The sequence below is a fragment of the Syngnathoides biaculeatus genome, chromosome 22 (assembly GCF_019802595.1).
Source record: "Syngnathoides biaculeatus isolate LvHL_M chromosome 22, ASM1980259v1, whole genome shotgun sequence".
Classification (NCBI taxonomy): Eukaryota; Metazoa; Chordata; class Actinopteri; order Syngnathiformes; family Syngnathidae; genus Syngnathoides; species Syngnathoides biaculeatus.
In genome coordinates, this window is record NC_084661.1 from 13,680,833 (window position 1) to 13,696,500 (window position 15,668).

Consider the following 15,668-nt stretch of genomic DNA (forward strand, 5'->3'; position numbering starts at 1 on the left):
TAAAGCACTATAGAACTTTTAAGACCCAAGTCCTATTGAATTTCTATAGAAATTCTATTGTTCAGTAGAAAATCACAGCCAAAGTTCTGTAGAACAAGTTGTTCTGTACAAATTTCTATAGAAATTTTTTAGCAGGGTTACTTTTAATGTACTGTGAAACCATCTGTTTTATCGAGTTTTTTTTATTTAATAACTGGTCAAATCTAAATAATATAGAGGTATAAATATGTAAAGTTTCTATACAGATTTTAAGCATTTTTTTTTATTAATTCTTTTTTTTTTTTACCACACGGCCCATGTGTCCGCATTAAAATTCAAACGTCAGGATTTTGATGTTGCGAAAGATTGCGAACCCAGTGAGGATAAGCGGTTGGAACGGACGGTTCAAACATAAAAGACTTGAGAGCGTTTCCCTCTTCTCAGCTGCGTTTAATCACGCTCCTCATAAACCGGAAGCGTTTCTGTTATGAGGAACTGGGGCCGTGCTAGGCAAGGCGAACAGATGCGGATGAGAGCTTCTCGGCGGGCACGACGAAAGTTTTTTTTTTTTTTAAATTAGGTTTTTATTGAATAAAAAAACAAACAAACAAACAAGTGGATTTGGTGAAGAAATTGGCGTTTTCGGCAATGGATGCAGCGAGAGTTCAGGGGACGCTCTGGAATGTTTTGGTGAGCGGTCGCGAGTTTGTGTGTTTATTTTGGAATTGTTTTATTACCGTGATGTCTGTCCAAAGGATGTTTTTTTTCTTTTTTAATTCATTTATTTTTTTTTGTAATGGGGTTTTGAGGTTTTGATTCTGTCATCACACCGGCAAAAACATCTCGAGATGGGAAAACAAACCAAATCCCATTATAGCTCCACTTGTGCACTTAAATTTAGATTAAGTCATCATAGTTTAATCACAACTACAATTTGTCTCCTTATTGCAGCTTTAAATCCAGTTCTGCATCTTTCAACTTGCTTTTTGGGGGAAAATTTGTGCCCTCGTTTTCCGTGTGCAGGCAAGTTACCGTTAAGTCAACAGTTTTACTTTTTGCGTCCCTTCCAATTAAAACTTCCGCGACAACAGGAAGTGACCAAAAGACAAGTTACGTATTGACATGGACACTGTTGAAAAACATTTTTTTCATTTTAGTTAGCAGGTCTAATTGATCCCATTTTGGTCTCTTGGCCGCGTCTGTATAGTCTGGTTTCCAATAAGCTATCTTATTAGCTTCTTATTGTTAAACTTTTTAATTTACATGTGCACCTTACACCAAAGTGAAACTACATTTGGACCATAAACATTTAAACTCTTCAGCTCTTTAAAAAAAAATAAAATATATATATATCCATTCTATTTACCGCTTATCCTCACGAGGGTCGCGGGGAGTCCTGGAGCATATATATATATATATATATATTTTTATTTTTTTATTTTTTTTTTTTTTAGACTTCTGTATCCATCTGGAACGCTAACCCCAACTTACTCATTGCGCCTTACAAACTTAACTATACAGAAATGTATTGGAAAAATAGAAGTGAATCAGTTCTCTATTCCCACTGGCCAGATTGGACCTAACCCGCTGGGCTGGTTCTGGCCCGTGAGCCGTATGTTTGACACCACTGATCAAACCTCTTAATATCGACAAATACAAACATTTTAGTGTGGTGTATGTATATTATAAAGAGTATGCAAGTAGTTCAAAGATGCTATTGTTCCATAGATGGACATAAAAGCATGAAATCAGTTGCTAACCCAAACAGCAGCACCCCGAAGCAAATCCAAAAGTTCTCAAATGAATGAATTCAATTAGTCGCCTTCCCCAAGTTGATGGGTTTTCTGGACAATAGTGAAGACAATCGTGCCAAGGCTATGAGACTTTTTTTTTTTTTTCTTCTTCCTGTCGGGGGAAAAAAAATGTCAAAAATCTGCAATGAATAAGGTCATAATTTCTTGTCTCTGTGTCCCTGTTCGTCAGTACTATATAGCCGGAGCCGTCAACAGATTCCTCAGGGCAGAACCTTCCGGCATCATCAAAGATGATCCTTTTCAAGAATCCACAATTGAAAGCCGTTCCAGTGCGAATGACCACACCGCAGGCTTCCGTCAGGACAAATCAGCCATGGCCGCGTGTCCGCAGAATGCCACTGGACCAGCTTGGGCCGGGGAAGACGCCAAAAACACTGAAACCGAAGCACCTGAGCAATTTGACAATTCTGCAAAAGAATCTGTGGAGATGACGAGCAGTTTCGCTCATTTGAATCTGAGAGAGAAGACTACAGGGAATCTGGAAAATTCTGGCGGGCCAAAGACTCGAGAAAAAGTGGAAAATACCGACGGGTTTTTCAAACTAGCCTCTGATCGAGGAATAAAACGTCACACTGAAGATCAGCTCGAAGTTGGGTCAGGGCCTAAACGATGGGAGGGCGAGGATCATGAAAAGAACTCATCTGCAGACAACCAGTCAAAAACTCAGATCCAGGACCAGGAGAAGACGACAGGTAATCTCGAAAATTCTGCTCAGGAACTCGACGGAGCCTTTAAAAATATACCCGTGAGTGTTTGTGATGTGCCAAGGCAACTACATGCACCGGCATGTGAGGAGCCACTTCCTGAGCACAACAATGAGGATTTTCCAGATGGAAATACAACACAGGGGTTCCTGGAAGGTGCGGATTCCGAGGAAATCCAGACCCACGGACGTTTACAAGAAGAGGTGGAGAACGAAGAGCAGGAGAGCCTTCAAAACGGCAGCCGTTCAGAACACGACTTGTTTTGTGTTGACGAAATGAAGGTGATGTGTGAGAGTATGAAGATGAGAGACAAACTGTCAGAGCAGGAACTGGATGCACCCTGTGGTGGCCTCACAGAAAACCACATTGAAGACCTTCAGGAGGGGACTGCGGTGGTTGAACTGCGACAAGGTCAAAAGTTGCACGACGCGGCAGGAAATAACAGCGAGGTCGAGATTGAAACTAGTGGATTCACTTGCGATAAACTCCTCGACGTAAACAAAGAGCGGGTGGCTGATGCAGTCAATATGGGAGGCGACCTCACTGGATCGTCGCTCGACAAAGAAGAGACGGCGCCTGAAAAGTCCGCCGTGGAAAATGCAAGAAACGGTAGGGAAGACCAAGACCAGAAGCAAGAGGAAGAAGTCACTAAAGATGATGAAACTGTGAAGGCGGTCAAGGATGCGTTCAAAGACGACGCAACCACTGTCGATCTCGCGACGTCCAAGACCTGCGACACCAAGGAATCCACACCCTGCTCCGTCATTCAACGCCAAGATGTGACGGCGGGAATTCTCCTCGACTTGGGGGTGCAGACCGCTTCACCAGAGGAGAACTTTGACGCCAAACAAGACGAGATATCGTACGAGAATCTGTCTTTGGAAAAGAGGGAGCCACAAATAAGATCAGAAACGGAGAGCTTCATCGAGATATCGTGGGACTTCTTGGACCAGTCCTTTGGAGAATCCCAGGCTGCCCCTTGTACCGCAGAATTGACAGCAGCCTCAGCTTCCTTTGCGGTTGAGCAAGCCAACGTTCAAACGGTTGCCGAGACGAATGCAGCGGCAAGCTTAAAGAGCGATTCCCAGTTGCACAGAAGTGACTCCGAGATGTCGCGAGAGAAGCTAGCGAGGTGTTCTGGTGAAGCCTTACAGACAAAGATTCCTCAATCATCGGAGCCAGAAGGTGATATTCAGGTACGATTACTTCTCTAATCCGTGCTGGTCCTATCTTGAGTGGTACGCTGTGCAAGAGCCTTAGCCCCTCTTCCGAAATGTCATTTTTCTCAGAATACTAGCTCGCCATGAGACATAGTCACCTTCTAAAAACGAGCTAACCTTTGCTCCGCCCACAAATAGAGACTTTTGTGATTTTGTATAATGCAGCCTCTGTACACAGGCGTGTCCCGGTAGTGACTTCTGTTTTACTTCTTATTGAGGACAACCGTACGAACCCCCAATCATGGCTCCAAAGAAGGCATGTTGTTTGTTTAAAGTTATTCTGCACTTTTGTTAATTTAAAAAAAAAAAAGTTTACAAGGCTGGGGGCCGAGCCGCTACAGATATGGCAATGCACTCCCAGCCTAGCGTACTCTATTACCAAAGCATACATTTTAAGCAAAAAATAAACGTTTCTTAAATTATTTGATTATGTAAAGTATTTAAACTATACATGTATTTCTACTATGCAGTTTATTATCAGGAAAAGCTTAAAAAATGCTTTAAAAAGCCCAATTTTTTTTAGGGGGGGGGCTTGGAACGCATTATTTTTTTTCCATTCATTGTAATGGAAAACATTGATTTGGTTTGCGAACAATTCACTTTGCAACCCGTTTTCTGGAACTGATTGTGGTCGAGAACCGAGCCATCACTATACCAGAAATCTCCCTTCTCATCCACAACTTTTGTCAAAGAAAACCAAAACTATAGATGGTCACTTTGGGGTTTTTTTGGGGGGTCATTGCAGGTGAACAGCTTTGCACTGAACTTTGCACCTCAGAGGTCACGAATCGCCGTGAAAAACCCCCGCGCGAGGCCGCCGACTGATCGGCACTCGCTTCTCATGAGGCCCTCGGTGGATGCTGCGTGCCCTCCACCCCCACCCCCACCCCCGCCCACGTCCAAAAACTCTGCAGACGGTCACGTGTTCGGCGGCTTGGGCTTTGGAATCAAACTACCGGGTGGGTTTTCTCACACTGCGTGGTATAATATCAAAATTTGTAAATAACGTCAAGTTGGCTGTGTTTTTAAGGGCTGGGTTCAGGGTTTCCTGTTTTGAAAAAGTTGCAAAAGATGGTAAGTGATGGTCGGACACACCACTGCGAGTCTTGTTTCAGCTTTTAAAACGTTTGCGGCCGTTCGACACCTCGCAGGAAGCTGAGCCCAAAGCGGCGCCGAAGCCTGACTCCGCCAAACAAGCTGATGTGCCGCAGAAACCAAAATGGATGCCACCAAAACAAGCAGGGTAAAAAATATATTACACTAAAAATGGGAAGTCGTTTTTAGGATCATATGCAGCGGATAATGTTTCCGTTTTTCTGTTTTAGATTTGGAAATCCCTTCATATCAGAGCTCAAGACCAAACTGAAGAAAGCCACCAAGAACTGAGACCGGTTTTTCCATTTTTTTTTTTTTTTTTGTGAATATTCTGCATATATTATGAAAGATGTCAAGAGGAATGTAATTACGCTATTGTTAACATTTTGTAATAAACTTAACACCAAAGCAACCGTTTTTGTTTTCCTCGTCCTATTTTATCACGTATTTAAATCACGTTTCGTGCAACCAGAAATTAGAAATGAGGAATTATGGAATTAGAACTTTAATCATCTCAATAGTTCTGTTAAATCACGTTTCGTGCAACCAGAAATTAGAAATGAGGAATTATGGAATTAGAACTTTAATCATCTCAATAGTTCTGCACATATTTTTTATTTTTTTTCCCATTATGTAGCTTTTCGCAGCCTACTCTACGCTAAAAAAAAAAAAAAAAATTGCGTGAACAATGTTGGATAATATGCAAGTGTGCCTCCTCCGGTCTGCGACATCAAAGCAAAATTTCAAATCGGCGCTCGGCAAATGCGATGATTGTCGGACTCGCCTCGTCCTTCCTTTCTCTTCGCCGTCGTGCCTTTCATCTTTTAGCGACGACGGACATTTAAGTGTTGGCGGTTCCCTTTCAAAAAAAAAAAAAAAAAAAAGAGAAAAACGACTTAACGGAAAAGTGTCGTTGTTGTTGTTGCCAAGGTGACGGTAAGGCAATGTGATGATGATGTCGCAAAGAGTCCAAAGGGATGAAAGGCACTTAAGCAGATGGGTTGGTTTTCGGCATGTGCTGGCGCTTAAGTACTCAAGTCGGCAAGATCCGACCCAGTAACGGCAAAACTTCTGTCGGTGAGTACAAAAACTTCCTTCCTGTTTGTGGAATTTCTAAAAAATATATATATATATATGGCATTATTGCGTAGATGTGTTGCAATTGGTAGTGGTCCAGGATGCAAATGTTGGTTTGTGCTCCGCGACCAATCCAGGGAGTTTCTGACGTCCGCGGCGTCCAATGGATGGAGATGAGCTCTCGGACCGGCTCTGCGTTCTCGGCGATCAGGACGTGATGGGCGACGCGCCCGCCTTCGACCTCCCGGCGTCCCAAAGTCTCCCATCGCCGCGCGACCCGGCAGGCGAGAGCGTCTACGCGGAGCTCCGGACCGTGGAGGGCGAGGTGGACGGCTCGGGGGTCTGGTTCCCCGTCGGGAAGATGTCGGAGGTTCCCGCGCCGATGATGGCGATGACTCCCGCTTTAGAGCCGCCATGCGGTCCCGGTTTCATGATGCCTTACAGCCACGGCCTGGTGGGGGAAAATATTGAATAACTGTCCTGTCATAGCTATGAGAAATTATGAATAAATGAAAAATGCTCTTCTCTTCTTCCCCAGTCTCTCCCCTACGACTGGTCGGCAAGTCCCTTTCATTCTGACCTGGTAAGTTCGACACACTTTTTGGGCTGAAATGGTTCTGTGTGGTCCGACTACATCACATTCAACAGTCAAGACATTTGTGTAAATCTCAACCACATTATGATTTATTGAAATTGAATAACCGATAGCGCATACACCATGGATTGGTCTTTGAGCGTCATTATTTGTAGTGACTGCTGCCGTCTTTGACTCCAGTGTGAAGAGCCACCAGCGGCAACGATGCAACCCGAGGGTGTCAGCTTGAGTACGATTGGACACATGTAAGTGAAAATATGTAAGTTTCTGCATTATATACTTTTTGCTTGTCGTGCATTGAATGTGGCTCTTGTCAATCCAGGAAAAGTCATGTTGCGCAAAGAAATCACTTTCCTTGTGTTGCTGCCCAATCACCAAACTCATCCAGGTCAAAGTATGTCCCATTTTTCCCTTTTTTAATTTATTTTTTTCCATCAGTTGATTGATCAAAAATATGAATCATTCAAATGGTAAATTGAATGATTCAAGGACTTTGTCATAACACATGGTATGAAATGTGATTTAAATAAAATAAAATGCACCTGCATTGACTCATCTTACCTCCTCAAAACACAAAACATGTCGTATAAGTAGAGATGTACTTCCTTAGGACCGATTTCTATGTAGACATGGCTTTGGCGCCATCCTGTGGCGCCGTAGGGGGAAAAAAACAAGGGGATTACAGTGTTCATAATTAAAGGTCCACTGTCATGAAATGCATGATTTTTAGTATGTTATTAATGGAAAAAATGGCAGCCGGAATGGACCCATCAGTTTTTTTCACAACAAAACATGATTTTTGGCATATGTGGCTTTTTTGTCATTCCCGCCTCTCGAGGGATTTGTTTTCGAGAAGAAACAGGAAGTGACGTACATGGCAGTTGCGCACTCAAGCGGTCTCGTATGTTTCTACTAGTTTTACCTGCTGGAAGGTAGCTCGTTGTTCCTTCGTGTTAGCCAAAATGCCGACTCGTTGTCTTGCTGGATATTGTTCGAACACATGGGAGGATGGATTCATTCTTCATACTTTTCAAAAAGACCCGGTTCGTCGTGAAAAATGGATTGCACGGGTGCAAAGGACAAGAACTTTGTGGGTTCCAAATGACGGTGTCGGTGTGTATACAAATAAAAAGCAATAGTTGGGGGAAGGGGACGTAATCCTCTCAGAATGTAACAAAAGATCTGTGCACGTAAGTCAGGGGTGCTAAATGTGTTGATGAACCCGTCAGCTCTGCGGGTGGCTCATACATACTGTCTGGGAGAATGTTGTAAGTTAGAAGTGATCCGCATATCATCTAAATATGGCTCGAAACGAAATGACAGAGTAATATTGCCCCTGTCACTTCACTCGATTGTGTCTGCAGCGGACGGCTTCGGAGGCTCCTCGTCCGCGGCGGACGTCTTCGGCCAGGCTGGCGTCCGTGACGTCCGTGTTCCATACATACTGTCTGGGTGTCTGTTGTTAGTTAGTAGTGCTCCGCATATCATCTAAATATGAAAAGATTTTATGTTCAAATGTGTCGTCGGAACAGGAAAGGCGAGGACCACCGGGACGAAAAGAAAAGTGAAAAGTACATCAAGAAGCCGCTAAACGCCTTCATGCTGTTCCGGCAGGAGCAAAGGCCCAGAGTTGTCGCTCTGTTCAACATTCGCAACAGCGCCGATGTCAACAAAGTGGTGGGACAGATGGTGAGTGCACGCGCCGCGCAAAACATTTGCCGCTTTTGCGGTAATAGTGCCACGACTGTTGTCGCCCGTGTCCACAGTGGAAGTCGCTGTCAAAAACGGAGCAGAGGAAGTACTTTGAGCTTGCCGACGCCGCAAAACTCCTCCACACCCAGCAGCATCCCGACTGGTCCTGCACTGAAAATTATGTAAGTCTATACGCGACGATGCCCTGGCAACTTGCGCCGTTTTGTATGTCATAGAAGTCAAAGAACAGACGTGATGGGGAAAAAAAGAAACTTCTATCGTTAATATTTCCGATTGGTCTAAGGGTGGTGGCCGCAATTGGAAACCCATCCATTAGCGTAATTCCTGGCTTACAAGCCCCCGACTTTTTTCACAGCCGCCGCGCTCTTTTGCGTTAGCGCCGCTGCGTTAGCGTTGGAACCACCGCGCTAGCATCAGCGTTAGCACCGCCGTGTTAGCGTTAACAGTGCTGCGTTAGCACCGCCGCCTTAGCGCTAGCGTTAAACTCTTTCTGTGTACCGAGGCTTATCATTAGGTGCGCTCTGTCGGCAGGGAATTACGGTACTTGCGTAGTACAAATATTTTATTACTGAGCTCAAGTTTTTTTTTTTTTTTTTCCGCAGGTACCTTTGAGTATTTTTGCCTCAACCTTTTACTTTTACACTTCAGCACAGATATCTATACTTTCTGCTCACTCCAAAATAACCGAAATAGCATTTGTTGCTGCTTTCAAAGTTTAAGACGCGAATCGTCAAATGCGGTTCCGATTTTAATTGATTGTGATCTTGGACTTTTTTTTTTTTTTTCCTTTTCCTTTCGGCTTGTCCCGTGAGGCCATCTCAGATGAATGCGCTTTTAAAGGAGATTAAGAAAAAAAGGAGGGGGTGGCACTAACATCCACGTTATCAATACGGGTCATGTTTATAATTGACCGTACATTTTTGCTTTTAGTTTTGGGGTTTATGTGCATTTCGTATTGTGTACTTTTTAAGTGCAGGAGTTAAGAGTGCCAACACTTTCACCATTTAATTTGCTTAATTACAGAATGTGAGCACTTCTAGCAATTCTGCTCAGAAATGAACTCTTTTGTCTGTTTCAGGGTAAAAAGCGAAAGAGGCAAAGGGTGAAAGTTAACTGCAACAGTCAAGGTAAAAACAAAACAAAAGATTCAATGTGCAATGACATCAAACAGTTTATCCTATCCCAGTACTGTATAATGTAGTCCGATCACTGTTCTGACAAAATATTATTTTTTCGTTTGTTGTTGTTTGTGTTATCACTTGTAGAGGACTCTTGCCAGGGCAAGAGGCCAGACCTCGAGTCGGTCGAGACTCGTGCAACAAAGGATGATGTTCATCAGAAGGCGGCCATGTCCCAAAAGCAACTGCGAGTGATGCTGGAGTTCATGCTTTAACCAAACCACCTGGTCTCCTAAGTTCTTGTTTCTTACAACTTCAATAAAACTATTTGAGCTGCGTGTTCGGAAGTCTTGCTCACCTTGTTTTTGAACATGTATTTTTATACCTTACTGTATATTGATGTTTATGGAAAAAGATGACAAGCCGAAATGAAAAGAAGAACTGTATATTAATGATCGTCATCTTTGGTTAAGGCTGTTTTTTTTAATCTTATCTTTTTTGTTAACATAGATAAAGATTCGCCAGGGCGATGTAGTACCCGGTAACCCGACGTGCCTTTTTAACGGCCATATTGGAAAGGTCCCGAGTTCACATAGACTTCAATGCATGGACGTCGTCAAACAAGCTGTGCAATTTCGCTGTCGAGGCAGTGGGGGGCAATGTGGGCAGATAGTTGAACACGAAGAAGACATCTGCGAATGCAATTGGTTGGAATCTTCCCGACAACAATTTCAAAGTATAGTACAGTTGAGTGACACGCCAAAATCTTTTTCCTGTTAAAATATTTTGTTCGGTTAACGTGGCGCAATGACCTGCCTAATTTGTGCCAATTCGAGCGGCACGTCTTTTGCTTTGCTGTTTTGACATACAACGAGACCAGTTTTGGGGTAAGTTGTGACTTCGTCATATGACATTTACGAAGCTGCCGTGTGTTAGCAACAGGAAAAAAAAAACTGCGGCAGACGTTACATTACAGATGATCCCTTTCATTGTCTACATTAAATATAACTAATTATTAAATACATTACTCGACGTGTCTCCAGAATGTAAAATTCACTGCGAATTAATATCGTGGAACCAATCAAACTTGGAAGTAACAACAGTAACACACTTGTTTGATAATAGTAGCCAATTGATTATCCAATGTGATGAAGAATAATTCTAACTCAAGCATTGCACTTTTCAACCACAGGCTACAGACACCTTGGGGGGGGAAAAAAACATTTGCCATTAGAGCTCTCCTGTTTTGGGTCATACCAGCCTAGTTGCAACAACCGCCAGGAGGAGATTCACTATGGATCATTTGGTACTGGGGTGTTCTTCAGCTGTTGCAGAAACGGATGAAAACATACCCCCCAATGCAAAGGAACAAACTAAAAGGCAGCTTTTGCGTGACGAATACTTTCCCGATCTTACTCTCCTTGATGTCACATGCAATCAGACTGATAATGATTTATCTTTAGTTGAAAACATGGCAAAATCACCTCAGACCGTGAGGACGTTGGTCCCAAAGCCTGCTAGGCTAGTGGAAATCCCGAACAACCCCATTCTGACTCCAAAAGTGGAGGTAAACAAAGCAAGTGTCAGGCAACCTTGCAACTTGGATACAAATGCTTCTATGTTTTGGTTGGATAAAGAGTGCTTACCGGACATCACCGAATACTCGTTCGATTCCACGATTCACCAAAATGCAAACTTCACTATCAACTTAACTACATCTGATATGCAATTAATCATCAGTTCAGAGAAAGCAACGGTAGACTCAAATTTAGAACATGTAGAAACATTTAGTCTTGACGAAGCAACCACCAAAACCTCAAAGCCTTCATCTCCATCCCAGATAACCTGCCCGCAAAGTGATGATACGGGGATGTCGCGAAGCAATCCAAGTGGCTCTCCCCACAGAATTTACGACGTTAAACTTCCCTCTCAGTCCAATGTCACATTAGTCATGTCCAAAAGCACTTCTGGTCACAAAGACACTTTTGAAGCTGAAACTCCCGCATGCAATAGTACAATAAGCTTGTCGGACAGCAGTTCCGGTGGCATTCACCGAAACACCTTTGACACTAAACCTGCTCAGCCCAACGGCACGATAAGCATGTCTGAAAGCCGCTGCAGCGACGCTCACCGCGGGACTTTGGATGGCATGAGAACCATTTCGATAATCCATTCAAGTGACAGTCACACAAACACGACACAACCTCAGTCTGAACCCGTCGGCATGGACGCCGACGCTGAGGCGAAGGAAATTAAGCGCCTTCAAGTGACGTTTGAGGCCAGTCTTGGTGAAGCGAGGGCATCCAAGCCCGGTCAATGCGAGACTAAGGATTATTCGCAATCGCAGGCTTTTGACCCAACTGTGGATCCAGATGAACACAGCAAAGCATTGCATCTAGATGACATTATCGAGTTCAGGCACGAGAATTTCTGTTCTTCCACGCCGTTGACTATCGGCAAAATGGCTCCCGCCGCCGCCAAGTCGTGTGGGAGCAAATTGTTGCTGGTTGAGGACGCTGACAGTAAGCCAGAACTTCAGATGGCGGCCTGTCCACCATCAGACGTCAGCTCGGTTCAAAAGACGCCCTCGTCTCAACCTGTCGTCAAAACGCTGCTGCCGTCCTCCAAGCTGCCGTCACTGCTGAAGAAGTTCAAGCCGACAACGTTGCTCCCAGGACGTGGGGAGATGCAGGCGACGGGGCTCCCCTCCAGGAGGCAAATTGTGACCAGCGCGCTTCAGCAGGTAAATAAGATTAGGGGTCTAATAAGCAGAAGTGGGAGTAAGTCACGTATATTTCTATAACTGGGTTGCACGTGATGTCACGCTTGTTCATCCGAGTACTTAACCGCCATTGTCAGCTGTTTTATCGTCATCATGCCAGATTTCACTTGCGTCTACGGATGTGGAAATCGCAGAAACGGAGACATCGGGAAGCGATTTTTCCTTATTCCAAAGATTAGATTGCATGAAGGCGAAGATACAATGGAGTCTTCGGAAAAGAACGGCAACAAAAGTGGCTTGCAAATATACGACGTGCAGATTTGAACGAAGCTCGAATACACAAGGCAAATGGTTATTACATGAAAGTCTCTTCCGATCATTTTGTGTATTTATAGTGTCCAGATATTCTACTTCAGGGAAGTCTGTCAGATCCTTTGAAAGTACGTCGTCGTGGAGAGTATACGGATCGATATCTTCACAGAGTTTGATCTCCTGTACATATCTAGCTTTGGCGACATCGTCGAGTGAAAACATCCGCCGCGCGCGGCTTACACGCGGGTCTGTAAACGTTGCCGTGGTGATCTCGTCTGCAACGCCTAGCTTGTCTGTAGAAATGGCGGCGATATACACGTCATAATCAAGTTACTGTGCCAGCAAAAATCTGTTGCATAGATGCAATATACCATTTATTCATTCATAATCTGATGCCCCTGCATAGTCTTCAAGCTTTTATTTATTTGTTTATTTTATGGTACTAAACTAGTCCCTGCATTGTTTATTAATGCGTCTCAAACACGACTGAGATCTGCTCAAATGTTGTTGCTTCATATCGGTTAGCTAATCTGTGAAATGAACATAGCGTCGCGATAAGTTTGATAGCGAAAAATGACGTAGTATCGTATTTTCCGCACCATAGGCGCACCTGAAAGCCGTTCATTTTCTCAAAAGCTGACGGTGCGCCTTATAATCCGGTGCGCCTTATACATGGGTCGATATTGAGCCTTTAGTGCAGCTCCATTTAATGGATGCATAACGAACCCCAGCCTCTACTGCAGCGTCTATTCTATGCGCCTTATGATGTGGTGGGCCTTATAAATGAAAAAAAGTTTTGAAATAGGCCATTCATTGGAGGTGCCCCTTGTAATGTGGAAAATACGGTATTTGATGCAAACCTTGCATGTTGTAAGTTTCTTCGTTTGTGTCGGTCTTCCGTGGTACTTGATGATGTTGCCCCTTGCGCTCCACCTCATAGCATCGTGGCGGGTTGTCAGGTTTGCGCAAGTCTAAATGGCGTTCAGGAATAAAACAAATCGCACACTTTCAAAAAGGTGTTCGTATGTAAACCGGCTTGTCAAGCTGTATTTCAAGTTTTCAGTGAATTAAATTAAGTTCCAACAATATAAAGTTAAAGGCAAAGGTGTCTTGAGTCCCAAGCCCTAAAATTCACAACATAAGTCATGTGACTTGATTCCCCTACCTCTGCTCAAAAAAAAAAAACCTCTCATCACTAAAATTATCTCTGTAGATTTGAAGAATGACTTTTTTTTTTCCTTTTCTACCAAGAGTTCTACGGCGTCCAGCTCGTCCAACCAGCAAGCAACCAGCACGGGTGAGTAAAATCCATTTTTCAGCTTGCGTGAAGATAGTTTGATGACACAACCTTGCCTTCGCACCGTATTGACACAAGCATCGAGGCCGCCAAAGTCTGGGGGGGAGAGGCCACTGCCGAGTGGGAGGCCCTCAAACCTCCCGAGAGGGCCCTCGCATCAAAGACCATCGACAAGGAGCAGCGCGCTGGCTTCTTCAAATGCTGATAAAAAATGTAATTATGAAGACGCGTTACACACTGTGCACCATAGCCACTCAAAGAATATTTCTAAAAAAAATCTTTTGAGTGAAATGTCCTAGAAAACTTAAATTGGCGTTGTCGAAATGTTTTGATGATTGCAAATGTCCATTTCTTCAGTGTTTCAGTTTTCATGTAAATTTCTATTGGACCAGGAAATCCATTTGTTGATAAAGGAGAAAGATTTTTGACTTTTCAGAGGTGAGAGAGTATATTGGTAGGATGGCGCTGCCAGGCAAAAGAGTGAGAGGAAGACCAAAGAAAAGGTTGATGGAAAAAGATGAACGCTGTGGCGACCCCTAACGGGACAAGCCGAAAGAAAAAGAAGAAGAAGTCCTCTGTTTGTGGGGTTTTAAAATGAAAATGAAAACTTTTGTCTCCTTAGCGTCTAATGCAACCGCCACCGTTCCCCAGTCAAGGAAGCGGGACCCAAGTCGAGATGGGAATTCTTCAGCAAAGAAAAAGACAAAGACTGGTAACAGTGGGGTAAAAAAAAAAATGCAGCAGGTGTCTAGTTGGAGGACTTACGATCATGACCGAGTGGCTCCTCTCCGCTTTGTTTCAGGTGGCCCCACATCAGCCAGTCAAGTTGTGGCACCGGCGCCTCCTGCGGCGGCGACAAGCGCCCTCAAAACGTCGAGGCAGCCGACGCAATCACAGCGACCACCGTTGTCGAGAACCTCAAAAGACGGTTGGTGGGAATTGATCGGCATGGTCCGAAATACACGTACCAGGTGGTCTCGAAAGTTTATTGACCTCGTCATCCGTGAGACTTGCTGACCTCCTTCGTGTCATTTTACGGCTTTTTATCTGCCTGTAACACAGCCCCTCTTTTCTCCAGACGCCGCGGTGTCGTCAAGGGCCGCTGACGCCGCAACGAAAGCAAAAAAACTCCCCCGGATGAGTCAGAAGGCTGGACCGGCTCCAGGTCCATTTTGCGCCAAATGCAGTCTGCTGGAACGGCAGCTTCAAATGCAGAGTGAAGAACTGCAGAGACTGAAAGAAGGTAAAGACTGGTTGTGGCTGGAAAACCATGCGCCGTATAAGAAAAAAAAAACAACACCACCATGGCTTTGTATATTTTTTCAAAAATAATTTTAATTCATTAAATAATGCATGGTGGTGGGGGGGGTGTTCTTGAACCCTAGGTTCAGTATCAAGTCGAGATGATCAGTGGATTTATTCTGTTTTTTTCCCCTTTGTTACAGATTACAGAATGCAAAAAGAGAGACTGCAAGAAGGTAGGAGTGCTTTTATATGGAAAATATTTTTTTTCCGATGGCACTGCTTTCTTTCCTGGTTAGTTTAACCCATCAAATATTGTTGTGTGGTATTATTGCAAATTATTATTCTATTAAATTTTTCATGTAGCAGTATTAATAAAGTTGAGCTTCAATTACAGAGCTACAGAAGAAGAAAGAAGAGGATGAATGAGAGACCATAAGCCCTTCTTCGTTCAATTTTAATGCACAAATATTAATAAAGTTGTGTTTCAATTACACTGTGTGACACACTGCTTTGCTCGCTAAGGTTTTTTTTTTGAGGATCATCTTTATGATATTATGATGCCTTTCCCCCATGATCGCAATTTTATTTATTTTTTGCTGTTGCCTCACATTGCTGGCAAAAACGTGGTTGCACCCACTCTCCTTGTGGAATTTTTCTTAAAGCATCAGAAATCTTTCACTTTGTGTGTATGTAGACTACATCCACTGTATGCACATACTGCGTTTTACTTGTCCATCTAACAAGTGTAAGTTTTTTTTTCTTGGGCAGATTAAATTA

General features: G+C 43.7%; 3 protein-coding genes across 5 annotated transcripts; all 3 read left to right on the forward strand.

Moving 5' to 3' along the window:
• Positions 1-415: 415 nt before the first annotated feature.
• si:ch211-136m16.8 (uncharacterized) lies at positions 416-5,224 on the forward strand. Its single transcript, XM_061811140.1, has 6 exons — positions 416-669; positions 1,963-3,693; positions 4,463-4,676; positions 4,748-4,791; positions 4,869-4,960; positions 5,043-5,224. The coding sequence occupies exons 1-6, from the start codon at positions 628-630 to the stop codon at positions 5,101-5,103; spliced, it is 2,184 nt and encodes a 727-aa protein (XP_061667124.1). The 5' UTR covers positions 416-627; the 3' UTR covers positions 5,104-5,224.
• A 541-nt stretch (positions 5,225-5,765) lies between these two features.
• On the forward strand, positions 5,766-9,653 carry LOC133496034 (transcription factor 7-like 2). Of its 2 annotated transcripts, XM_061811162.1 has the most exons (9): positions 5,766-5,889; positions 6,027-6,343; positions 6,428-6,472; positions 6,665-6,729; positions 6,807-6,878; positions 8,017-8,173; positions 8,251-8,358; positions 9,276-9,324; positions 9,463-9,653. In XM_061811162.1, exons 2-9 carry the CDS (start codon positions 6,053-6,055, stop codon positions 9,588-9,590), a joined length of 915 nt encoding a protein of 304 aa, XP_061667146.1. In that variant the 5' UTR covers positions 5,766-5,889; positions 6,027-6,052; the 3' UTR covers positions 9,591-9,653. The 2 variants fall into 2 exon arrangements, with proteins under 2 accessions (XP_061667146.1, XP_061667147.1); XM_061811163.1 differs by lacking the exon at positions 6,807-6,878.
• Positions 9,654-9,957: 304 nt separating this feature from the next.
• On the forward strand, positions 9,958-15,652 carry LOC133496025 (pneumococcal serine-rich repeat protein-like). 2 transcript variants are annotated; one of them, XM_061811141.1, is made up of 9 exons: positions 9,958-10,202; positions 10,508-12,058; positions 13,601-13,646; positions 13,725-13,859; positions 14,269-14,358; positions 14,449-14,649; positions 14,725-14,889; positions 15,092-15,124; positions 15,286-15,652. In XM_061811141.1, exons 2-9 carry the CDS (start codon positions 10,610-10,612, stop codon positions 15,315-15,317), a joined length of 2,151 nt encoding a protein of 716 aa, XP_061667125.1. In that variant the 5' UTR covers positions 9,958-10,202; positions 10,508-10,609; the 3' UTR covers positions 15,318-15,652. The 2 variants fall into 2 exon arrangements, with proteins under 2 accessions (XP_061667125.1, XP_061667126.1); XM_061811142.1 differs by having other exon boundaries at positions 9,962-10,202; positions 14,449-14,574.
• The last annotated feature ends 16 nt before the right edge of the window (positions 15,653-15,668 follow it).

Bases quoted from the DNA above. Each gene is read 5' to 3' on its own strand.
- si:ch211-136m16.8 (XM_061811140.1), top strand. From the start codon at position 628: ATGGATGCAGCGAGAGTTCAGGGGACGCTCTGGAATGTTTTG. The intron at 670-1,962 runs GTGAGCGGTCGC...CCTGTTCGTCAG, and splicing joins GGACGCTCTGGAATGTTTTG to TACTATATAGCCGGAGCCGT. The intron at 4,677-4,747 runs GTGGGTTTTCTC...TGTGTTTTTAAG, and splicing joins CTTTGGAATCAAACTACCGG to GGCTGGGTTCAGGGTTTCCT.
- LOC133496034 (XM_061811162.1), top strand. From the start codon at position 6,053: ATGGATGGAGATGAGCTCTCGGACCGGCTCTGCGTTCTCGGCGATCAG. The intron at 6,473-6,664 runs GTAAGTTCGACA...CTTTGACTCCAG, and splicing joins GTCCCTTTCATTCTGACCTG to TGTGAAGAGCCACCAGCGGC. The intron at 9,325-9,462 runs GTAAAAACAAAA...TATCACTTGTAG, and splicing joins AGTTAACTGCAACAGTCAAG to AGGACTCTTGCCAGGGCAAG.
- LOC133496025 (XM_061811141.1), top strand. From the start codon at position 10,610: ATGGATCATTTGGTACTGGGGTGTTCTTCAGCTGTTGCAGAAACGGAT. The intron at 12,059-13,600 runs GTAAATAAGATT...TTTTCTACCAAG, and splicing joins TGACCAGCGCGCTTCAGCAG to AGTTCTACGGCGTCCAGCTC. The intron at 13,647-13,724 runs GTGAGTAAAATC...TATTGACACAAG, and splicing joins CCAGCAAGCAACCAGCACGG to CATCGAGGCCGCCAAAGTCT.